This window comes from Colias philodice, chromosome 6, assembly GCF_061535455.1.
Source record: "Colias philodice isolate Cphi_HAF_F1 chromosome 6, ilColPhil1 Martin Lab GWU primary, whole genome shotgun sequence".
NCBI lineage: Eukaryota > Metazoa > Arthropoda > Insecta > Lepidoptera > Pieridae > Colias > Colias philodice.
In genome coordinates this window covers 7,834,227-7,860,464 of record NC_143091.1, presented here as the reverse complement: position 1 = coordinate 7,860,464, position 26,238 = coordinate 7,834,227, and the positions used below count along the sequence as shown (strand labels likewise).

The window sequence follows — 26,238 nt, the reverse complement described above, 5'->3', positions numbered from 1 at the left end:
ATGTTACTGAAATAGATGCAAAGTGCAAATCACCGCTTAAAAGTTCATTATCCGCGCCGCTATTCTAAATATGTTTCGTATGAACACCTTGACAGCACGAACCTCAATGTAATTTTAAACTTCAATGAAAGCAATAACTGTATTGTTCAAGGCGTAATTACTTTCGGGTATGCGCGATTTTTAACTTGTACTCTATATTTCTTGCAAGTAAAAAATGTTGTGTATGTGTATAAGCCATTTTGACATTGAAGAATTCCTTTTTCATGCTTTGTGAAATTCAGGTGCAATTTCGAACAGTTTTTAGTTATTACTCAAAAACTTATAACTACAAAAGATCGTTTAAAGCTTGTTTAAAGTCGGCATTTTTTCTAAATACATTCCGTCTGCAATCGACGTCTTGACAAATAATGATTGCTGTGTGGTTTTCTTTCTGTAGAGCAATAAAATGACATTAATTTTATATTAAAACAAAACAAGCAGTAAACTTGTTACTAAACATGGGATTAAGAATGAGGCTTACTCTTTAGTCAAGTACATTTGAGTAAAATGTTTTTTGCGGTTGAATGCGTGCATGCAATAGTAATTGTCCTACCTACTTCTATAGAAGTGTAGACCGAGTGACTACTCACAAGTTTTTGCTTGGTATAGGCATCAATTCTAGTAATAACGGTTTACGTTTTCTTTTTTTGTAACTTTATCAAATATTTCGATTATGTATGGATTGCTGCTCTGAATATATATCTTCTTATATAAGTACATATATGCATCTTCTTATATATGGAATAACTTTATATTGTGCGAATGTTGATATAAGCGATAGTAGGGATACACATAAAACTTATTTATGTGTCTACATAAGGGATAACACATCCAACTATGTATTTGTTTTTTCTTAGCTTTATATTCGAATTCAGTTTGTATTTGGAAATATTTCACCAACACGAGTTCATAAATATACTAAACAACATGTTTCCTTTTAAAATAGATATAATAAATGTTCTGTTAATGCTTTTCTATTAACTATTTCTTCCTGTAGGCACAGGTCGGTCGTAAAACACAAATAGTATTGGGATTCTGTTTATATAAATATGCGCGTGTTAAGCAAATAAGGGAAAAATAAATTTTAATAATTATCCTGCTGAAATGAATTGTGATAAAGTATTATGTTGGACGTATTTGACATCATTTATTTTAAGCGCTTTATAAAATGTAAATATTATTTAGTTTTGAAAATTTGAATACTTTACCTTGTATCATCGAAAAATATGAACGTTCACTGGCCTACATTTTATTTCAAATATAGTACCTATAGTGGCATACCGAGGGACATTTTTTTAATTTTTAATTGATTAAAAACATTATTCCAGCCTATTTTATGTTTATAAATAATTGAAAATATTCATATAGCAAGATGAGTGTAGAATTTATTAAAAAATATAATAATTTAGTCGTTAGATTATCGTTAAGATGTTAACAATGAACTTTCTTAACATAATGTAGAGTAATATTTAGTCTTTATAATTTCCACGTGTAAAATGTTTCAATTATATCTAATAACATATTATAATCTAATCAAGAAAATGTTCCCCCTAAATTATACCATTAAATTTTCAACATCCGATTATAAGACATAAGTTAAGTAAATATTTGAATATTGAATAGAAGTTAGATATGAAGAGTAATCTTAAAGTTCAACTAATACATGCAAATCGTACAGATGCCAGCACAAATAGTTTGATTTAGTTAGATCCTGTTAATTGCAATTGTTAAGTAACTACAAGCCATAGTTTGTTGCAATGGCGTAAAGGTAAGCCAGTTAGATGTGGTAACATTTTGTAAATGTCAATAAGACAAAGAGGGGAAGCGGAAGAGTTGCCATGCTTCAGCGGTTTCCCGCCGTGTTAAATCTGAAAATTAAGGTTTAAGAATACCAAGAATTCCACTAAAAATAACATTAGAAATAATGATGTCAGTTATCAAATATAATAAATCATCTAGCTTGAAGATAAAATGCAATGCAATGCAGAAATCATCAAACATTTTAATAAAATAATAGTTTCGTTTATTTATTCGTATGCTGCTGTAGCTAACAAATTAACTTCTTGCAAAATTTAAAAGCATCTAGACGATCTTAATAGGTACCCTTTGACCTGTGACCTCTAGGTTATTCCGAAACCACACCCCATCCAAAGGTCAAGATGACATTTAACTACAATCCCAGCCGTGAGGTGTGTAATGTCCGTTTGAAATATTTATAGTTGCATTCTGACAGCGGAATCTAGAATTGATGGTAAAAGGTTTATTTAATATAAGATTCAGGTTTCCTTCGTGACCGTGGTGCTATCTATTTAGTGATCAGATATCACCGGAACAAGGAACTGGGAGTGTTATCATACTGTCTAAATCTAAAGGGTAACGTCTGATTAAATGTTTTAAAAAGATTAGTTACTCACTTATCAATTTGTTAATATGTACGATGAAATTTATATCGATTAAAATAGAAACGTACACTGTTTAGTAGCCACGATTTCATTGACGGTTGCGACAGGTATTACTTTATTGTACACATACCTTGCCTTCGCTATCGATGGCTGCATTCCAGTGGCGGTGTGTGGCGATTATTTGATTTCGTCAGTTGGCGGAAGCTATTGCACGGGAGCATGAACAGGCGATATTGCGCACAAAATTATATTTCCACTAATGTCGATGGAAGATAAAGGCTTTGGCGCTCGCACGCATAATCATATTTATTACGCGCCATTCGACTTTTGAAAAGGTAAGGTTGGAATGTGACTGTCAGTAAGTGGTTCGGAGTGTATAATTAATTTAGTGTGATTGCAGATAGTGTTATCATTTTTAATTCTTTTTACTCCAGAATAACTTGATTGTATGTCTATATTTAAAAATATTTTGTAAGAACTGGTGCACCAAATACCTACCGGAAATTGCAGTATCCCTAAAAAATAACATTTAATTAAAATATGGATAAGCATAATTATTTATGATTGATTTCATGTTATCGCTTTTAAATATTTCACAGCAATAACTAGATAAGCTTCATGATTTCTTCAATATAATTGATGCTCTACATTTGCACACAGAGTACCGTAACACTTGATGCAATTAATTTATTACGTTCCTTTCATTTTACACTAACCAAGAATTAGCAGAGCTGCTTGCAGATTTGCGTATCGTGGGAATACCCAAACTTCGCGTAATGTAATCTATCTTCAATATCAAGAAGTATAGCATGTGGTGCATCCACATTGTGTTAAACACATGATACAGACAGTAAATTAACAGAGGCGAGTGATGACACAGAAACGACATGCTCTGTTATTTCGGAATGCATGGTTGGGCAATTGCACTGTGATTTGTGGCCACCGATATAACTATAACTCAGAACAAAAACAAACCGCAAATGTGGATCGTAATAAGAAATCGGTCAAGTGCGATTTAAACTCGTTCCAGGCTGACATAAATGTGTTCTCTGCGTCTCTGTTTAAACGATAATAATGATTTATGTGTTTAATTAAACAATGATTTATTGGAGAAAGGAACTGGAAGCTTAGATTTCAATCGTCAAAGAGCTTTTAGTTTTGTTATATTAAAACAAGTTTATGAAACATTTTATTTTATATCGACAAAAGCGTACGTACTCAAGCAATTTCGAAGTTAAACAAGATAAGGAACGCAGAAATATTTTTACCTTAATATTCCCACTGATGAAACACAGTAACAAAACGAATTCTGTATAAATACCAACTGTTTGCTTGAGATTTCCTAATCAAAGATCGAACCGGGCCTCAATAAATAAACGTATTTTATGAGATTTCTGTATTTTTCGATATGTTACTCGTTATCATTGACGATTACCTCCGTGTAGAAATATTTAATACTTTTGCATAATCAAGGTTCGGTTTTGTATACTTTTACTTAACTGATATGAACCTTGTAATGAGGTCAATGTGGAATCGATATAGAAATCGCGACATCGTTGCTAACTTTAATCTACTTTCTCATTGATAGCACTCTTCTATATTGGTTTCTGGAACACAAATCTTATCAGTATGTCTGTGAACATAAATGATGATGAAATTGTTGTTATAGAACTCGGTGTAAAATATATTAAGGAAACGATGGAGGTTCCGTGAAATTTTTATTGACGTTTACTTTGATTCATGAACTCTGTATTTATGGAATTCGATTACATTCCGATATTTTTTAAAACTTATAGGATTAACTAAAATGTTAGAGCTAGATTATTTAAATAAATCATAAAAATCTTCAAATATTCCAAATAACTGCATGATCCACCTAAAATTGGCTTAATAAATCGAACGAATGTCTGACATATTCCACCCTTTACAACTTATTCTTGATTGAAAAAAAACATAAATAAATATTCATGTAGACCTCCTGGGATCTGGTAATTCTTCAAGTTTTAATTCCCTCTTTATCGATGACAAACTTTTATCGCTTTTTAATGCAATAAAGTAATGAAGTGAAGTTTTTTAGTCGTTAAATGCATTTGAGGGAACACTAATTGATTTCGCTCTGGCCAAAAATTAATTCAGTGGATGATTTTCACAAACAAGACGGGGCGATACAATTTTATGTTCTATTGTATTAAATTTCCATGTTTTTATGCTTGGGGCTGGTAAATTGCGTATAATAATAAGTCAGAAAAACTGAATAGTCATTGCTGCTGTAGTCATCCAATTTATTTGCTCGTTGAAGGTTATGAGGGTTGTGTCTTTTTGTTTTAAACGACTATCTAGTTATTTATAAATTGTATACACTGCTTTGATACTGTTGAAAATGATTCATAAACAAAAAAATGCTCCATAAAGATATTTTTGCAGTGCATTGTAGGTAATTTATAATTTCTATTATAAGTAATTATATTCATTTTATTTTAAATAATCTAACAAATTTTATATATTCGCAATTCGCAAAATAATTGTTTTATTATATTTTGTTTCACAATTAAAACCAGCGATTAATTTGCACATATTTCACAGTTTATTACAATTGCATAATAAGTTTTTAGATGACCGTAGATTTCCTTAGTTTAATGGGTAATCCATGGGCAAATAAGTAGTAAAATTGGATTTATTCTAACTGTAAATTATGAAATTACCTATACGTCCATAAATGATGGTAGCCTATAAACATTAATTATAGGTAAATATAGTTTATCGAGTCATCCCGCTGCGAATATGCGTCCATAACTGTATCTAGAAGGAAGGGCAAGGTGTCCCTTTAATATTAACGGTTAATGTTCCTCTTAATGCCTGACAATTTCCGCCAGCGCAGCCCTGACGACTTCCTCCTGTACTAACTGCATTAGTGGGGCAAAAATATATTGCTAAATCGTTGACGAAGCAATATTTCGAGGACACTGAATATTATGTCAAAAAAATTTATTCCGTTCAACAAAGCATGAAAGCTGTCGCTGTTTTGTATTTGAAATCATTGTGTGTGTCTATTAACTTTCAAGAATGGTTCTGCAATGAAATTTTGATAGGAAAAGCACTTGAAAAGCGCAGGTAGGTTAAAATATAACGTACTCATACCTACTTTTTTAAGTCTCGTAAAAATGTTGCGAAAAGACAGTTCAAGTTGTAGGGTAAACATACCGTCGATTATAATATTATACGACGATAATGTACATATCGTCGCAACTATTCGGTAATTCGATTAAATGTTGGTTCTTTTCTTTTTTTTTTCAATCTCAGTCTTGTAAATTCTCGAAACAATCCCTTATATGCTTAATAAATAGATACCAGAGCCCACACGTTACCACCAATCACCATGGATGAAAATATTAGTTTTCGACATCTGATTACGAATTCTTACACAGGCATTAGCTAAATACATCAGTTACGTGTATTACTTGTATGATTAAATACGCCTGCAGTACAGCATTTTCTTTGTAATATAATAATTTTAATTGTTAGTTATGAAACTGAATTTTATATTACATAAAAGCGTTGCCTTTTAATCGTCATTACGTTAATAGCAAAAAAGAACTCGTTTTACTTTGTTACTGCATAACGTAGATAGCTAAAATTACAAAGCTTTTATAAATGGAAAATTTCCATACGAGTAGGTAAAAGCTCTGTTCAAGGAAATATGAGGTTAATTGCTACAATTTTGTTATTAAATTGTATTTAAAATGAACAGTAATGTCGAAACTATATATTATCCACATGACATAAATATTGTCACAAAAAGTCATTCATTTATTGTATGTAATCAAAGTAACTTTCCGCTCGCGTCTGCGCTTTTATAATGAAGTTATAACGAGATGGTCGTTCCCGATAAAAAGTTCATCCCCTGTGTATTTTCCCTATTCAGGTTTAATTTTCATGGCATTAATTCCCTTGCCCTTCACTGAGATTAACATCGATTCTAGGCATGTGTAAGTAAAAAAAATATTTTTCGTCTTGGCCTAATTTAAACAGGGATAGGCTGAAAGACGGAAAAAAAATTATGATATCGTTTTCCGATAAATAACATTATTTTAAATAATGATGCTGTACTATATTTGTGACAACAACATGTCTACAATCAAAGTTTATTTCAGTTATAAAAAGCCTCCTTCGATTGTACAACAAAATGATTACCTTCATAGTACCATAGAAACTCTAACGCGACATAGTACTGACCAAGGTACTGACTCGTCTAAAGTGACGTACCATACGTAAGGACACAATTGAGCAGTGTCATCTTTCTGGTAAGAGTTAGCGGAGCCCATCACCTCCATTAGCAAGCAGCAACGGTCGGCCATTGTCTGCCACAATGGGACGACAAATCGCGTCTTTGTTGTCACTTGCCTTACGACACACGTGATATGGGAGCTTATTATTAGAGCTTCGCGTTGTTTTAACTTCTAAATTGTTAAACTGAAGATTTGACAAGGAGGCAGAATTTTGAATGTATACTTTATTGTAAAAATATGTGTCAAATAGTAAATAGGTAGTACATATAATGTCACGGAAAACCATTTTTGATTTTATACCTTATACGTTTGTTTAATTTTTTTGTGTTATTAGTCTTTCAGGTAAACTTATAAGAACATATTTCTTCATTTTATTAATTAGGGGAGTATAACCCGCGTCTTTTGCTCTACCATAGGGAAATTCCCGTACTTATTATTTAGATTTTGCTTATTTACTCTTATAATACTACTCGAAAAGACATTGCACATTTTCTCCTAAATCAGTCGTAAATATATCGCACGCCACAAGAATAAGTCTGGAAAGGTATCGTCCATTGTGTGCAGGCTATATTGTATTATGAAAGCGCTCCCAACTTGCTTACGATAACACATTTCGGTGACAATGTGCCTTCACATTATCGTGGAGGTTGCAAATGCTCTGTTTTTGTTGACTATGGTAATCAAGAGTTAGAAGTCATTATACAATTAATACTGATGTATTAAGATGGATTGGTGATAGAGATTAGCGAAATTGTGAACATAAATTTTAAAGCATATTATTATGATGAACACATCACACCCATTTGCACTACGTAGTACGTACTTACTACTATATCATACTTAAAATGAAAAATAATGCAATAAACATATTCTGCAATGCAATAAAGAACACCTACGGTTAAAAAAAACCAGGACTAAAAACATCGTTAGAGATCTTCTATTGCTAATATACTTTCCAAGCAAATTCAAATCTCCAAGAATGTTAAACATACTGTGGGCCAGTGACTGATTGCAGTATGGTAATGGCATATTAATACCCATCTTAATAAGGAAGAAAGCAATGTCACTACAAAAACAGTTACAGGGAATGTTATCTCAACAATTATGATGTAATCGTAACTTGACTAAAAAGTTGTTTAAGGCTCTAATAACAGCTATGATTATGGTTTTTCTGCGCGTGAGTCACCGTGATTGATATCCTGGAGGCACGCAGGAGACGCCATCAGTGGTTTGTTACGAGTCATTAGCTCAGCTAGCTAGATGCGTCTGCGTGGAACTATATTTTATAGATTTATATTGCTTATCAAATTAATGTGGCTCAAATTGCTCTCCTGGATAGCGTGTTGCAGTTTGTTGTTGTTCATTTGTAGCTTTGAATAAGAAGAGCGTCTATTCTATAAATAAAGAGTAGGTATAAGTTCTATTATATAAACGCATACAAATGCTTGAAATATATGACCTGAAAAACATTCTACGAAGGTTTATCGTCTATTTTCTAACAGGGGTTGCTATGGGTTTATACGGGGATGTTGATCCAATCACAACTCGAAATAACTTTATTGCATAACGTATCATATTAGGGACACAAGTCCTTTTAAGAACCCTTAATATTTCCTGCCACAAAGCTCCCCCAAGTGTCATAAAGGGGTACTTAATAAAGTTCAGTGAAAGAGCGTGAAGACTCAAGTAAAAGCATTTTCTTGTAAATTGTTTTGTGTTTCATTAATAACAAGTTTATGATATTTTATGAATACCGGATTTGTTCCACCAGAGAGTGGTTTATGTGGAATAAATATTCATACATTCTAAGAAACATTCAAGAATTACAATTCTACGTAAAAAACTACTTTTATGTAAAATACGGCCACGTCTATGTCACGGACGTTCTGCTAACGGCTGAATAGGCCAATAATTTACAAAGCTGGTCAAGAGCCTGTTGCCACGAGACATCCCATTTGCCAGCGTATAAAGTTGAGTACAAGTACAACACGTACATTTCACACATCACTCAGAACTACGTGACATCACGATTATACTACATAAATTACGCATATTACGCAACGAGTCATTAAAGCGTAGTGTCGTTGACATCGAGTATTCAGAGCTTATCAAGTAAACAAGGTGTGTGATAAATCGTCGCTATCATACAGCACAGGGATCCTAGCCGTGCTGTAATAGCGAGGAAGATAATTATAACACATGTGCCAAGCACACATTGCGTCAGGTACGCGTAGGTAGCAGAGATTTCATAATAATAACCTGCTAGAAATAATTAATGATTCCTTCGATTATTTATTGATTCAATTTAATTAAGTAAGCCGATAATTAAGAGCATTTATCCTTTCAATGAAATCAAATTATAGTTTCGATACTTATTAATAGCACATTAATTGGCACGAAGTTTTGCATCGCTTTCCAATACCTACTTTAATTTGGATATTTATGACATTATTATCCGCACTTAACTACAATAGAGGAAAGGTTTGTATTATTGTATGCATAAATAATATATTTTAATTTTCTCCAGTCAACGAGACCGAAGTCAAAGTAATCAATCAGCTTGTTATTAATATTTTTCAAGGTTTTTTAAAAGTATTCAATTATTATTTATTCATTTTAATTCAAAATTTATGTCTCTATTTTGTTAGTAAAGTCCTTTTTAATCGTTTGATTCAACATCCGTAATCACACATCAAATAAAGTTAGGTACCTACCTACGTAAATAATGTACGTTATTAATTAAAGGTACCTACACAAAGCCAGGTTCAATATACAATATATTTTATATACCTTACTAGATTGCCCACCAATAATACAGTGATATTTTTATATAATCCACAGATGTTGTACGACTCAACAAATGTAGATATATACATATAAACAAGGCACGCGATTAATGTCCGCTTCCGGCCCTTAAAATTTCGCTATCAATGACTTGCACGCGACTACAAAAAGTTTTTATCAAAATCTGCTAACGAGAGTGAAAGTTTCACATCGCAATCGGATTCAATCGAAGAACCGAGAAATCAGGAAGTTATGTGAATCAGATGATATTTAGCGATTTATAATGCGGAACCTATTAACTAGTATAAGTAGTATTATAATATTATCTGTGCTATTAATACTGATAATAATCGTCGCGTCGTTTTATAAGATTGAATTAATTGTTATCGTTTTCTAGCGTTCATTTGAATTTTGTGGAAAAAATATTTGTGTGTTCTATGAGATTTGGAAGAATTAATGTATTTTTTAATACGATGCACCTAGAAGAAAACTTTATATTTTTTACTGTTATAGAGTTCGATACCTAATTAGTTCATGTTTTTATTACTATTATCCAGCGTAAAAATATTCACAATACCACAAGAGCTTCAAAATTATCGGGTATTTTCCGATAGGTTCGTTGCAAACAAATGAAGGAGTCAAGTTTTTAGTCAAGGTCAAAAAAATCACGAGCGCGAAGCGCGAGTGATTTTTCCTGAAAAACTTGACGACTTTATTTGTTTGCAGGGAACCTTGAGGGAAATGCCAGATAATTTTGAAGCTCGTGTGGTATTCGGGGGATTATTTTTCAGTCCCAAATGTCGGCCAATAATTTCACAATTGAATTCAACCTGTCAGTTTGACGTCAACGACCAGAGAAAATTTTCAAAAAATTATCATTATAATACCATGTAGGTTGTACCACGTGACGTCGAATGGTGCAATTCTATTGGTCGATATTTGGGTCGGAAAATAGATGCCTGCACGTAGAAAGCTTTCGCCTAGGCAAGTAGAAATACTGGTAGAATTTGCAGAGTCTCACCGTGAAATAGCTTTGGGCCGCTTCTCCGGTGGACCACTTCCAAACCAGGCAACGAGAAAAGCTTGGGAAGGGGTAGCGGTCAAACTCAATTCAGTTGCTGAAGGTTCTACTAAAACACCAGATCAATGGCGCCGGGTAAATATTTTGTAACTTTTATGAAACAACAAGTTTTGTTAACAAGCTTTTTTGCATTCGCTTTTTTTGTTGGGTCAAGATAAACATAATAAAAATTCTCACATTTAGTAACCCCACTTGAAAGTTTGAAACATTTTAACACTTAACATAACAAACCCATATCAATCAGGTAGGTACTTGAACTAGTTAACATTATTCAAATTTTTTGCTCAGTGCTTGTGCTGTGCTTGCTGAGTTTTTAAATTAATGCATAAAAATTTGTTTTGAAAATTAGTACTGGATTGAGTTCAAAGCTAAAACAAAAACTAAAGCAGCAGACTCAAGACGAAATGCTTCAGCAACGGGTGGTGGACCCAATAAGCTAGTACCGCTTAATGACTTGGAGCAAAGGGTATTATATCTTATTGGACCTGTGGCGGTGGAGGGATTACCTGGTGTGCGCATACCATTTGATGTTAGTTGATTATAATACTTAATAATATGTAATAATTGATTATAATAAATATATTGATGACTAATGCAAAATAATTTTTCAGTTAACAGCAGAAGAACAGAACCCTTCTCAAGTTGTCATAGAGGAATAAGGAACACAGCCATCAACATCCACTGCTCAATCCTCTTTTGAACCTTCAATGGACATAGAATGGTTGGAAGACAGTCCACCTCTGGAATTCCAGTGAAGCATGATAATAAAGAATTATTGGAAGAAAGTAGGTATTTTTATTTGTTTGTAAATTATAGTATGAAAAATGGGTTTTAATATTATTCGTCGCATTTCAGAGGAGCAGCAGCAGACCATTTGCCAAAAAGCCCCAAAGAGGAAGACCAAAAAGCGAAGTAAATATTTTTTTTCGTCTGTACTAATGTTTTAAAAATGTTTGTTGGTTTGTGAGGTTGAAGGTCACAGTGCAAAACACGTTGTTGAATTAATGACATCGTTTATACGTATGTTTATACTACTGTAAGCTATGCAATGCTATTTAAATTTATAGGTACCTTAATTTATGCTACTTTTACAAGCTTCTTTTGCAAAGCTCAAAATAATTTTGTTCCTTTTTCATAGTACAAAAATAGATAGGTTATTTAATATTTAGGTATGTAGGATAGGTATCAAAAATAATATTGAAGACCTTTTAAGATTAGATTAGACCTTTTAAGATAGAATTAATACGGCGGATTTACCCGTGTTTACTTACTTAAAACCTACTTAAAACCTATAGGTACCTACGTATTCTGTATGCAAGTACGTCAGTTTAGGTAAATATGTATAATAATATAGGTATTCAAAATATGTTATATATTTTTAAGTTTCAGTGCCAAATATCATCCTAAAATTATTATCAACATTTTTTGCGTAAAAAGTTAACAAAAATGTATTCATCCATCTTTACAAGATCTTCAAAATACATATTATAATATTATCTATTAGCATTTCTGTATTTGTGAATACTGCTGCCATCTATGGGAATTCTACTGTATGTCGTTTGTCAACTTACATACTGTACATACTTTGATAGCCACGAGTTCTAAAAAGTTTATTAGTTCACATCTCTACGTCTAGATGTCACTTTTTTAAAGTTGCTACTGAAATCTATTGTTATTGTGATTCTTATAATAATTTAAGACTGAAAAGTTTGTTTGTAAAACATTTTAATCTCAAGAACTGCTGGACTGGTTTCAAAAGTTATAGATTATATTATAAAAGGTATAGATTATATAATATATACCCCGGCCGAGGTTTGAAGCCGAGGCGGACTAAAAAGAATGACGTCATATATTTATTTCTATGAACTACTTATTTGTGTTATTTATTACGTACTAGCGGTCCGCCCCGGCTTCGCCCGTGGTACATGTTTACGTTTTCTCTACATAAGAACCATCCTCGTACTTCAAGGAATATAATAAAAAAAGAATTATCGAAATCGGTTCAGCCGTTCTCGAGTTATGCGCTTACCAACACATTTTGCGATTCATTTTTATATATATAAGATTATGAAATCTAGATGTTTAGAAGGGCATTATAGGAATTAGGTACTTGTTCGTAATTTCATCAGAAATATAGCTTTTCTTCCAAACCGGCAATATGCATTATATTGATTCAGGTAATTTTGTTGTTGTTGAAAATGTGTTATTATGATATAAGATAAAATAAAACAATTCAATATATTTTATATAGTTTATGAACAATAATTTGCATTTAATTACAATAATATGTACAAAATAAATGGTATAAACAGTAATATTCAAATCTATTATCTATAAAAAGAGTGTAAACATGCGCTACTCCAAATTATTGTATAGTCAAATATAGTTTATTGAAGTTATATGAATAAATATGTCGCAAAATGATTAATCATGCAATTAAATAATTTCTTTACAAATGTTCTGGCTACCTATTATATGAAAAATCAAAAGGAAGTTTTACATCATAGTCTTATTACATACTTAAATCAGATCATATTATTGAAAGATTTCAATAAATTTCGTTCTTTCTGTGCTGTATTGGTATCATTTTGGAATCAAATCGCGCTATAAATTCTTTTTTTTTCTTGCGTGAGAATATAATTTTGAGTATTGCACACAAATCTAAATAATTAAATGTCAGAACGAGCTAAATTTAAGTATATTTTATCTATAACGTAGATACCGAATACAATTTCATACAATCAAATACATAATATACAAGTCTAACTTGTGCATTTGCTATATCATTACAGACTGTACTACATGCTTTGCTGTATTTCATGCTTCATTTTAATTAAGAAATACAGTACGTTATATACAAAAAAATACATAGAAAAGCGGCGCACTTATCTAGCTAACAGTTTATCAGATATATTTTGATAGTTTAGAAAAAAATTACATAGACAATGTTATAGAGGATTTAAACTAACAATATCTTTGGAATTATTCTTAATTAAATTGTTAATTTATGTGAATTTGAAAGATAACTAACGATAGTATGTCAGGTACTGAAAAAACAATGTTTTAATTGCATGGTGCTTTCTAAGAAATGTTGTACGAAACAAGAAATCGGACCTATACATATTTTTAATTGATGGCACGTTAATCTTAATGTTCATTATTTATTTCATTAAAGTCAGTCTAAATATAAGTAACGATGACCTTTCTTGGGGAAAAGGGAACAGGAAAACCATTATATCTATCTTTCAGGACTATGTTTGTCAAAATTCCCTTGCTGGTTGCACGGAGGAAATAATTACAACTCCATTAATAAATAAGTCAAGTCATGGTGCACTTGTGAAATTTGTTTTCCTTGTAATGCCGTTTTTCGGCACATTGTTTCTATTTGGTTCTCGAGGACTTCTCTTTTGTCGTTCAATCATCGTCATTGAGAAGATCTGTACAGGATTTTGCTTTAGCGGACCTGAAAAAGACGAAAATAACATTAACACACATGGCAATGTTTATCTATACTAATATTATAAAGCTGAAGAGTTTGTTTGTTTGCTTAAACCCGCTAATATCAGGAACTCTAACGCTAACTCAGGTCAATTCTTTCGGTGTTAGATAGCCCATTTATAAAAGGCTATATAGTATAGGCTATATAATATCATCACTCTAAGACCAACAGGAGCGGAGCCACGCGGGTGAAACCGCGGAGACCAGCTAGTTATTTATATAAGGCTATTACAAGTTGTACGTTCTTACTAGAAATTTTACATTCATGTACTGTATAATTTTGTTTAGGTTTGAATAAAACTTGAGCAAATAATATGATAATATAAAATAACAATTAATTGCATTGATTAATTGACGCAATAACCAACAATGTATGTGAGGTCACAGAAACATTCGTACCTATCGTGTTATAGTACTTGGCCCTTATGAAATCATATCATTTATATCGAGGCAGTTTTAACAATTTATTATGCCTTCAATAAAATTGTAATAAATGAGTAGAAACAAAAAAATAAGATGCGTATGGAATGTCGAATGGCTCTCGTCACAATGCAAATTTTGTTAAAATCAAATTTCATTAATGTTAATAATTGGAACTAAATAATTTTTACTGATATCATGTTTTACGTTACTTTTTCTCAAAGTTTTTCAACAGTTTGAAATCACAATAAAGGTAACAGCTTTCATACATATCTCCGCAGTTCCTTTATTTTCAAATATTTAATGAATGTTAAAATTAAAACAATCTCCATTTTATTGGAAAGTTATTGATAGCAATCTAATTAATACACTTACTGATTGGTTTTCACTCTGCGGCATATTCTTAGCTCGATGGATCCGTTGCGAACTGCTTTAAAAAGGGCCAATGCTTCAGTGTGAGCTAGCTCATGGCATGCTTGCCCGTTCACAGCCAACACCTCATCACCTGGAAATAATATTATTTCTATTAATATCCACTTGTACATTACAACTGTATAATTAACGATTTATAAGTATGTTTATAGTAATGGTGCTATTATTACGCATTCATGAATTGAAACTTTAAAGATATAGAATTAAAGTTTGTTTACACTCGTCATGTTTATATCATATTTTCAAATAATAATATGATTAACATTCAACAAGGAATATCAATTTAGTTAATTGAAAGATTATGGTACCCGTATCTTTATCTAGAAACGACAATGCAACTTCCGATCCTTATCAAACGTTCAATGTTTTAAAACAATTCTATGAAATTGTTGAACTATAATATAAAATAAACGAACCTGCTTTCAGTCTTCCATCGTCTATTGCTTGACCCTGGGGTAAAATACTTTTTATGAAGATGCCAAGAGGACCTCTTGGAGAGTCTCTACCACCTACAATTGTAAATCCTAAAGGTTTCTTGCCGTGTCCTTTTTCAAATGTAATCGTATGATACGTATGTGTTGGTGCTCGCGGTCGACGGGGTAAAGTGCAAAAGTTTGCAGCATTAGGGGTTTGTATTTCATTGTCGTCCTCATTTTTCACTGGAATAGTTTCTGTCACTCCATCGGGTGTATCAACGTCCACTATATCACTAGCACAACTCAATGTCAATCCCTCCTTATTGGAACCACCGTAACTAACAACTTGCCGGCGCAGGAGTTTGTTATTCATGCTGCTGTAGTTCGCGTTCTGTCCTTTCAGGAAATGTGAATGCGTGACTGGCGCGCTTGCCGTTTCATTCGCCGCTGATAACGCGCTTCGATTATAAGCGGTTTCATCCTGGGACTGATGACGCAGTATTCTGACGTCATATTTATCGACGCCTCTTTCCTTCCCTAATATAACAGCATTCTCATAGTCGACTGAACTCTCGCGCATAAGGACGTTACTTCTGTGTGGGGGTTCCCGTTGTCGCGCTTCTATCGACGTCTTTTCTCTTTGTCTACAGATGACAATGTCTATCTCAGATGCCCCCGACCGCAATGCATCTTTGGCTTCAGACATAGTTAGATCTCTCAGTCTTCTACCATTAACGTTGAGTAATTCATCGCCGATTCGTAACGAGCCTTCCCTGAAAACAAGAATTAAATATTAATTAAAATAAGAAATATTTATGTGCAGATTACAAACCTAGCTATAAACTTAGATATACTTCCAACTCTTTTTTTATTATTGATCTTATTGAACTTGTAAACAGGGACCATGTGTACGCCACTATGACTCATTGGATGTTGGGTATAATGAAATAAACAGAAATAAACTCCATAATTAAAATTTTTACATGATACATGGTAGGAACGATGTAAAAAAAATACCGTGATTAAAGAAAACTGAATTGAAAAAAAGTTATTTGTTTTACTTATTATATATAAATTATTAGGATTAACGCTGATCTTTACTATAATTAGTTATAATTCAATAAAAAATAAAGATAGGTAACTTACTTTGCCGCCAAACCTCCCGGAACAACATGTGCTACTAAGTAGCCTACGTGCCCCTCATCCGACAGTTTTGTTTTCGCAATAAATATGCCTAATTCGTCTATCGGGCTATTTCTCATTATCTTCACAACTTTAAATTCCGCTTGTAATTTGTTAGAACTTTTTATTGGCTTCCGACACGGGGGAATCGGTGGAATACCACAATCGCCTTGACTAGCATCCCTTTGCCGCATTTTTTGTTTCTCGGTTAACTGAAGATACTGAGGCTCATCATTATCACAGTTCTTTGGCATTCGCCTTAATATTTCTTTACGATCTAATGATAATGCTCTTTGGGAATTCCTTGGTCTCGGCTTGGGAACTTCATTTCTTTCCCTACTCCTTCTATGGGAAACCCTAGCTTTCGCGTAACTTTGATCTCCCGATACACTTCTGCTATGAGATGGAATTTGGTTATTTGTTTGTGATGCGGAACTTTCACAGCGTGTTGATATTCTATCATTCTCGAATAATGAAGATGCTGCTGATTCATTTACTAATATACCAGAATCTGCATCTTCACAGTCGTGGATCAACACATTTTCATCGTCACAAGAAATATTAAAGACGTCATCGTGGAACACAGAGTTCTGACCCTTTTGGAATTCATCTAAACCAGGTAACGCGCCATATGAAAAACTCCTGAGTTTGGCTTTAACACCACCTCGTTTTTTACGACTTTTACTATTTGCACAACTTGACTTTGATCTATTTTCATTTGCACTAGCTGCCCCCTCTTCATCTTCCCCATTCTGTCGATAAAGTTTTGATAGAAATTTATTTGTAGATGATTTCAGATACCTATCGGACATCGCTCGTAATTTGGCAGATAAACATGAATTCGGTCCAATTGTATCCTTATCATCTTTACTCTTAAATTTATCAGTCTTTCTTTCAGGTTTTATGGCAATTGTTGATTCATTATCGTAAGGTTCATAGTCGTCATTAAAAATTTGATCACTAGATTTAGATAGTTTTGTTACTGTCTTTGGAATAACATGATAGCGGTCACATTCTGAACCTGAGCTATAGCATCTAGTTCCGCGGTTTGTAAACGATTTGCCCTCTCGCCAATTACATTCGATAGGGCTTTTGGCATAAAAAACCTCGTCGTCATAATTCTGCATTTTGACCCATGGATTGTGATTTTCAAATTCATTGTGAGTTTCAGGGTATGCCTCAGCAAAACGACAATGGGTTACATCGTCCACATGCCCAAAAGCACTACATTCACTACCAGATGTAGATGCGGCATCTTCGCCATGTCGAAAGGGTCCATTAGACTTAAAGCAGGACAGTTTCGTGTTCTTAACTTTATCCAATAATGGATTTCGTTTTTCTCTAAAAACCATATACTCTTTTTCTAAAGAGCCTCCGCGGTTTTTGCGACTAGAATTGCAACTTTCTTGCAGTGAAGTGGGGCTGTTTTGCAATGAAATGCGTCGGGTAACTGGTGTTTCTCCGTTGCGGTGACATGGGTGCGGCGACTTTTCAACTATTATAACTTGATCGCTTAGATTGTAGAAGTTTGTCTCCACCGAACTGCTGCTACTTTTTCGATTGGAGTAGCGTACCGGAGATATATCTGTAAAATATTAAACATATTGTTACTTAAAAATTCAATAAAGTTGAAGGGTAAAAAATAAAATATTGTTTCATTTCTTTATTTAATAAGGTTATCATAGTTTCAGGCAATATAAAGATTACTTTGCATAAATCATACCTATTCTAGACCGCCGCGTGTTTCTAGGTTCCGTTTCAGGCGATACGGCAAGCAGCCGCGGCGGCTCACCCTTTCTGAACCACCGCATTTTGAAGATTATCGCTCCATTTTATAAAACTTCACTGGAACAAAGAAATTAATGTGTTTATTGACCTATTCATATAAAAATAAAGTGTATTATTTACTCAGACATAAATATCCTAACTTAAAATTTCGCAATTTCAACTAGATTATTGTTTCAGTAGGTGTAAAATATATAGCAGCTATATATAAAACAAAATGTTGGCATTGTTAAATTACCAGTATGTGGGTTTCTAACGTAGAATTTCACAATACTTCGAAATATATTGCTAAGCGAAACTTGTACAGTTCAATGCTAAATCTTAAACTAAATGATTAAACTCATAAAGGCCTTAATAAAATATCGATTCCAATGTATTTATTCGCAGGAATGTCGTTTGCCTACAGATTTAAACAAAACACATAATTATGCATTTAATATACAACTTTTTCTGTCGTAAGAATTGAGAACCGTCGATATAATCACGTAACAACTCTTAACCTTGCTCGTGACAACAGATTATATTGTGTAATCGATTCAAATCATTTCTTAGCAATCTCTCTTTCTATTGCGATATCTTTATCGAGCATAAAACCCAAAACTAAGAAAACATTTTAGGCTGTTTCATAAACAGTTCCCTTTGGCTGATTTCACTAACTGTGTGGGTCAATTTAACCAATGGGTGTCATGATATTCTGTATGACATAATACCTATATTTTGTAAATAGCTAACTATATTATAATAAATATGTAGGTAAATATATATTTATCTGATCAGTTGAATATCATTTTATAAAATATTTATACAAAATGTCAATTAAAAATATGGGTATGTTTAGTTATACGCGTTAATATTCGTAAATATATTATTTGTAAAAAATCAATACTCGAGTACAAACATCTTGACCGTTTAGTGAACCTTCCCTTTTTATAATTGACAAAAAATATGACCGGTCTCGTACACCTCAGACCGTCTTTCTACTCATGTGCCTCAGATACCGAATCAACGACCTTTTGATCTAAAGCGTCCCTGGCTTGCGTCCTCAATATCATAATATAAATAATTTATGATTATTGCGATGCATGTCGTTAGCGCAAATTCGACTTCGGGTTATCGAGTGTTATGTCGCAGAATATTATCAACAACTTTGATTATTTGCATAATTGAGTTCATCGTATCGTTCAAGTATCCTTAATGTATCGATTTTAGGATGTTGGCGTCAACGTTGTTCCATAGTAACCGTTTGATTTCCTTACACCTACTGAATTTTTTCACAAGTATTATACATACGAAATTCATTACGTTTATGTTGCTTTTAATAAAAAGGTAGCATTTCTTGGTACATATATGTAATAGTGTTTACATTAGCAAAATTTTATAAACAGGATAGCGGACTGTCCTTTAAAAATAACTTTGACATTGAAATTTGAATCCATAAGGTTGATAAGGAAAATGGTCGTCGTATACAGATAGTTTGTATGCGGATTACGGTATTTCCTTGTGTTTCTTACAGCGAGGAAGTGACAAACGGAAGAGCCTATGTGAATACTTACAAGCCAAATTGCGTAAATAGCATTACATGTACGGAGCCATTTGCAAATGGAATTTGAATTACAAAATGCACTTACAAGTCAAAGAGCACTTAGGAAATGTTTGTGGTGGCAAATCAAACACGCATTAAAGTTCATTTGCTTGCATATCTTTGAGAATATCTAGTCAAATCAAACACATCTATTTTCATCACGTATGGAATTGACGATTTGGTACAGACTACAGGTACATTTAATACGGCCAGTTAAAATTGTAAGAAGCATTGTATTATTGAAAATAATATATTTTTATACCTTTTTATGCATGTATAAAAGCCCTTATCTTAAGCTTGTATGACACATAACAGCATCAAGTAGGAACATCATGAATTCATGTTTTAAAAAAAATGATAAGGCATGATGAGTAAAATAGAAAAATACACAGTATGTTTTATATTTTGTACCTGTGTGATGAAATAAACTACATATTGAATGAACGACACAGTTTCATTAATACTTTTGCACGCCTCATAAGCGAAGCGTTGAGGTGGGTACTACTGTCACTTCGCGCAAAACATCTGATTTTTCAAACTTAAAATGTCTTTATGTATCATACATTGCACTTGTAAGATAATACATACACACACATATTAAGAAAAAACACTATTTTTAACGTTCATGATATTTTTGATGTCATTTTTGTTATTTAAACTAGTTAAAAAACAGTTTAAAAAAGTTCTGTCTTGGACGTCCGTGTGTCTGTATGTGCGGATCCTTTTTCTTGTTAACACGATAGCGACCGAAATACTTTACTAATCGAGTCTTTTTTTTCTCTTACGCTTGAGTATGCTCAGGAATAGAACCCTTTCATTTTTCAGGGTCTGATTCGATGTGGTTTAATTGTTATTAAATAAACAAAAATAATAATTGATAAATATTTATTAAAAAAAAATTATGAGGCGTGCACTTTTGGATTTTCCAAATTATTCTATGTTTATTTTTGATACGCTATAGAAGTTAAGTTATAAACCGTAAACCGTAACCTCATTTTTAAAGCTACAGAAAAGGACGAACACTTGAATAGATAGCAGGACTAAGGGTTCCTTTTTCCCACTTAAGTACTGAGTTCCAAAAAAGAATAATTCAAATAAAACTCTGAATGATTCTCATTAAAATTTACAAAAATATGCAAAACAGTTAAATTCAGGTCACCGTTTAAAGTACTAAATGCTGTGGGTTAAAGTTCGTGTTATGTTATGCTTTTAATGAAATGAATCGTTCAATGTTTCTATCTGTTCGTGCAATTTTTCAAGATTGGATAATGTAAACGTTTTTGCATAGGCCATAGTAGATAGCGTCTTCTTATCTTTAGGTAATCAAATTGATTTTATAAGAATAGGGTTAGTCATGCCAGTTCCAATATACTGACGTACATAATCTATAAATGATAATAATTACATAGTATATAGGTACCTAATCATTAAAAAAAAAACTAAATTTGAATAATAATTTCTCAGTTTAGAATAACATCTTTCTATTCTCTGTCTGTTTTTTATTAGTTTGATTGAGCTTAGCTTCCTGCGGCTTAATTAAATGGGATTTTCACTGGAAGATATAGAACAAATATTAGTTTTTTGTTGGTATTCCCACGCGACGGTATGAAGATTAACGCGAGAATAACCGCGTCAGCGCGGGAACTTCCATGCGAACGTCACGCCTAGTAAATAAATGATTTATTTACTACGAAATTACGAATGCTTAACTTACTAGATGTTCGAAAAAAAAGGGAATGTGGTAACTCAATAGCAAATTTATATATTCTCTATGGTTATTTAATAATATCAAATGCTTCAAACATAGTCACATAGTCGATCTTATTTTAAACAGACACTTGTCCCGAGGGCGACAGTTGCGAGTATTTGGTCAAGTACGAGTTGGAGAAAATAAAATGGCGACTATGATTTATATAACTTGGATAATCTGGTTTTGTGCTGGTACTGGATATCCTTCACCAATTAAAGGACATCCACCTATTTTCTCGGACCTAACGCATCCTAAGGCTTAATTCTGTATATTGTATTTAAATACACAACTGACGAAAAGTTTTAGGCCTTTTGAATACTAACTATAATGTAAATATAAAATATTATTAGTTTTAATAAACCAATATCAATGAGCAAGAAAATTTTAAGAATAGATACTGATAACATCGCATCGATAAGAAGAAAAGATAAAGATAAATAAATTTCTGTAACTTCAATCAATTAATGTAAAATTTAAATTAATGTTCAGGTACTACCTTTAAATTAACTTGCCATTCTTCATTACGTCGTAAGTGCTTAAAATACCCTTATTGTAATATACATTATAATTTATTATATTTCATAGCAAAATGAGCAAACAAGGTCGTAAAATATACTCAATTTGGCTAGTTACCAATCGTTTAATCGTATATGTGCTCGCCAAGGATGTTATTCCTTGTATTGTGACATTATTTTTGTATACATGAATATATTTGCCATACGTTTCCATGCGACGCGACGATCGAAAATATTATGGATACAAGTCCATTTATATGATAGAAATTGAATAAGTTTCTTTATTAAAGTAATGGGCGATACAATATTATGGTACGTATGTTGAAAACCGGAAGATATATGTACATAATATATCATCACTACATAGTATAAAACAAAGTCGCTTTCCCTGTCCCTATGTCCCTATGTCCCTTTGTACGCTTTAATCTTTGAAACTACGCAACGGATTTTGATGTGGTTTTTTTTAATAGATAGAGTGATTCAAGAGGAAGGTTTTTATGTATAATAACATCCATTAAATAGTGGAGAAGTACTGTTATTTTTGAGGTTTCTAATGTGATGTCGTAAAAAATTACATTTTTTCCGCTTACATTGCAAACGCAGGCTGAACCCTACGAGTTTTATCAAAATAATGTACTAAGTATTATACACATTCAAAAGGTCTACAGAAAAGTCCGCGATGGTATATGTCTATCTCTTATGGATAACCCACAATAATTTTTTTTTGTCATTTACTTTTTACGACAAATAATGGCTAATTTTCGAAGCGATTTTAACCAATACAACATTAATCCTTAACGAATTAAATACCTTGAATACATTGTTCATTTAATATAGATCTATATGGCCCTTTACACCGTATGATTTAAGTGAATATTTTCGAAGATATTACAGATTTAAAAATTGCGGGACGTAGCGTTTGCGGCGGTACCGGCCGGCCGCCCGGCTATATATTTTATACCCGTGCGAAGCCGGAGCGGGCCGCTATGTTTTTAATTTTTGTATAGAATGTATACAACGTTCACAGTTTTTCTGTAGTGTATTTAGTATCAGCATTGCACCCGTGCGAAGCCGGGGCGGGTCGCTAGTAGTTAATAAAACATGGACTTCTACAATTAAAATATGGACAACAAATCAAGACAAAGCAAATTATATAAACATAGTTTATACACTTTGTACTACTACCTACTGCCGAGTGGCAAATAGGTATACTACGAATGGTATTTATCCAAAACCATCCAGTTATACACCTTATAAACTCTAAATTGTGGCACGCCCAAAATCAACCCAAAATACCTACAATTGAATCGTGCATACATTTTGTTTGCGATACTTTTTTGATACTTTTACATTTACTGTGAGTGAAACCTCTATATTTAGAGTATGCATCACGTAAATGTGATCAATATTGATGTCACACAGTAAATACGTTTTTGAATACAAATGCGTTGTACGGATACAAAATCTTCATTTAGGTTAACTCTTTCCACTTTATTTGCGTGCAACCGAATATTTTAGAAAAGGCTTGATACGAAACTCCAGTTAATCACTTAAAGCATTATTGATTGATTGTATTATTATCCAAAGTAATACAAAACAATATCACAGTATTACAATATTTCCTATTGTAATACTGTGACAATATCATAAAGTCAAAACGCAATATAATAGGTAGGTAGATATTATCTACCTATTTACACTCGTTAAACTTGACAGGAACTCTTCTAAACTAAAATTATTCTATTGCTAGATAAGAGATAGTGATTATATGATAATATAATACCTATTTATTTCATCTAAGATAACGTGGCTTAAATTTTTATTAGATATAATTTGAAGATTAAAGCGCCGAATATATCGTTTATTATCATAGTTTTATGATAGCTTAATAATATAAAAGCTAAAGATAAATACTATAAAACAAAAACAACAATAAATACGTTGCTAGATTGGCATTAGATCTTTACTTATTCCTCCTGTATATAAAGAAAAATTACGCCAGCAGAATTCAGGTCGCTTAATCCGTTAACATCGGCTCGTCTTCATGGTTTAATGCATGGAATCGATGTACTGTGTGCTATGCTCATAGAATATGCAAAACTTTCGCCGGCACGTCGAAAAGAAAATTATAAATACCCTTTTCCTCTTCCTTTACATTTTGTCGAGGCTTTCGTAGATAAACATTTTTCATTTCCGCATAGATACCTCGTTTTGCATATCATCGTTCGTAATTTAATAAGCATGCAAATTGAGGAATTACCTCTTTTATTAAAAATCTAAAGCCGTGACTATTAGTCAAGAATCAAGATAATAACTTTTTGGTGAGGCGCGGGCGATTTTAACGAACTTAGCTTTTATGTGTTGTAGGATATTTTGTTAATCAAATAAAAAGCAAACAGCAAATATGAATTAAGAAATTCCCGAACGGTATTCTTGTTTTCAACGTTATTTGATAGCAGGTTATGTAGGCTTAGAGCACGACTCTTATAATGTGTAACAGTTACACGAAATATAGGTCCGTTTCAACTGGTTATATTTTCTTTGAAATCTTGATGGGATCGCTAGTAGATATCAAATTAAGATCACTGGTTGTAAATGAGATAACTTCAAGTAATTAGCGGTGTTTTTGCTCACTTAGATTACAATCGTGACAACTTGGAGGTCAAGGTGCGTCATTCTGGTGCTTGGCTAAGATTAGCAATGACGCATCCATGGGTTTAACAAATAAATCAAATAAAAAACGTATTGTTATAAAAACATCATTTATGATACGTCGGACAGTGAGAAATGTTTGGAAGAATTTACAGGTTTCATACATTAAGAAGGTATAAAATTTACATCAAAATTTTTACAAATAAATATTATAATTTCTTATTTTCTATTAATCGGAAGAAATTTCTAAATTATTATGCTAACTTTATTGCATAGTACTTAAGTTGAAAGAAAAATAAAAATAAATACCGCAAAAAAGCTTTAAACTAAATTCATGTGAGATGAACACATATTGCAGTAGGTACATACCTAACTAAATGTACATACGAATTTTATTATAAATATATTTTAATAATAATTATTGATCATAGCTATACCTATCTGTTAATATTGTATGTAATCTTCTGTAGTACCTAGTAGAAACATTATTCTTTTGTCACATTAATAATTAATACAATTAACAAGATAATAAAATATTATTACCTTTTGTTGCCTTATGTTTTATTACTTTGACTTACTGAATGTTCTCACTAGTATTATTTACATATTTATCCTCATACGTCTTACTCTTCATGTATTAAGAAGTAGTTTATTAATACAATAAATAATAATACATATAGTGACTACCTACATTTAAAGTATAATTAGATATTTAAGAAGATACCTATCCTTTAATCTGCAATTTTTTTTGTATTTTAAAAAATCCAAGAACAACACTAAACGTAAAACATTTCTGACATTCTAATATAGGACACCTAGTTTATTCGAAAACCCTAAAGTATAATGTAACATATCTCAAACTCAAAGCACGTTAAATTAAGTATTTTAGCTCTGTAAAAAGTTCAGTATTCACGAGTAAATTCAATCCCATCAAAAACATCCTGTAAAAAACCCAAGTCTCGCAGCTCAGTCTTTCTACCGTCAAAAGTTGTGAGATCCATGTAATACCAAGTCGGTTAATCTATTTAGTGTCTACTTGAAGGACCTTCTGTCTTAAGTTATTACATAAGTTATTATCATGCCAATATTAAAAATATTTAACGTTTTAAACAAATAGATCGACTTGGACATCGCTTGATTTGATTATTAGTATGTATCACACTACACAGCACGACGGGCCAGCGACCAACAGGAACGAGAGTTTCAATCGCGTGAGGCGCGAGAGACTAAAGAATCTAATATAATATTGTAATATTCATTTTGTTTTCATGCGATGTCCAAGTCGATCTATTTGTTTAAAACGTTAAATATTTTTAATATTGGCATGATAATAACTTATGTAATAACTTAAGACAGAAGGTCCTTCAAGTAGACACTAAATAGATTAACCGACTTGGTATTACATGGATCTCAC

General features: G+C 32.4%; 1 protein-coding gene and 1 long non-coding RNA gene across 3 annotated transcripts in view; one reads left to right on the top strand and one right to left on the bottom strand.

The window, feature by feature from the left end:
* The first annotated feature begins 10,467 nt into the window (after positions 1-10,467).
* Positions 10,468-11,343, top strand: LOC149487842 (uncharacterized). The gene is made up of 3 exons (XR_016315702.1): positions 10,468-10,667; positions 10,942-11,121; positions 11,204-11,343. It is a non-coding gene; the product is annotated as an uncharacterized LOC149487842 (long non-coding RNA).
* A 1,486-nt stretch (positions 11,344-12,829) lies between these two features.
* LOC149487838 (uncharacterized) overlaps positions 12,830-26,238 on the bottom strand; it is a 53,929-nt gene continuing 40,520 nt past the window's right edge. For both annotated transcript variants that reach the window (XM_089696511.1, XM_089696513.1), the window contains exons 2-6: positions 18,264-18,385; positions 16,505-18,125; positions 15,359-16,131; positions 14,886-15,015; positions 12,830-14,055 (exon numbers count right to left, since the gene is read on the bottom strand). In XM_089696511.1, coding sequence (XP_089552637.1) covers positions 14,007-14,055; positions 14,886-15,015; positions 15,359-16,131; positions 16,505-18,125; positions 18,264-18,351 — 2,661 coding nt within the window. In that variant the 5' untranslated portion in view covers positions 18,352-18,385 and the 3' untranslated portion in view covers positions 12,830-14,006. The remainder of the gene's footprint in view (positions 14,056-14,885; positions 15,016-15,358; positions 16,132-16,504; positions 18,126-18,263; positions 18,386-26,238) is intronic.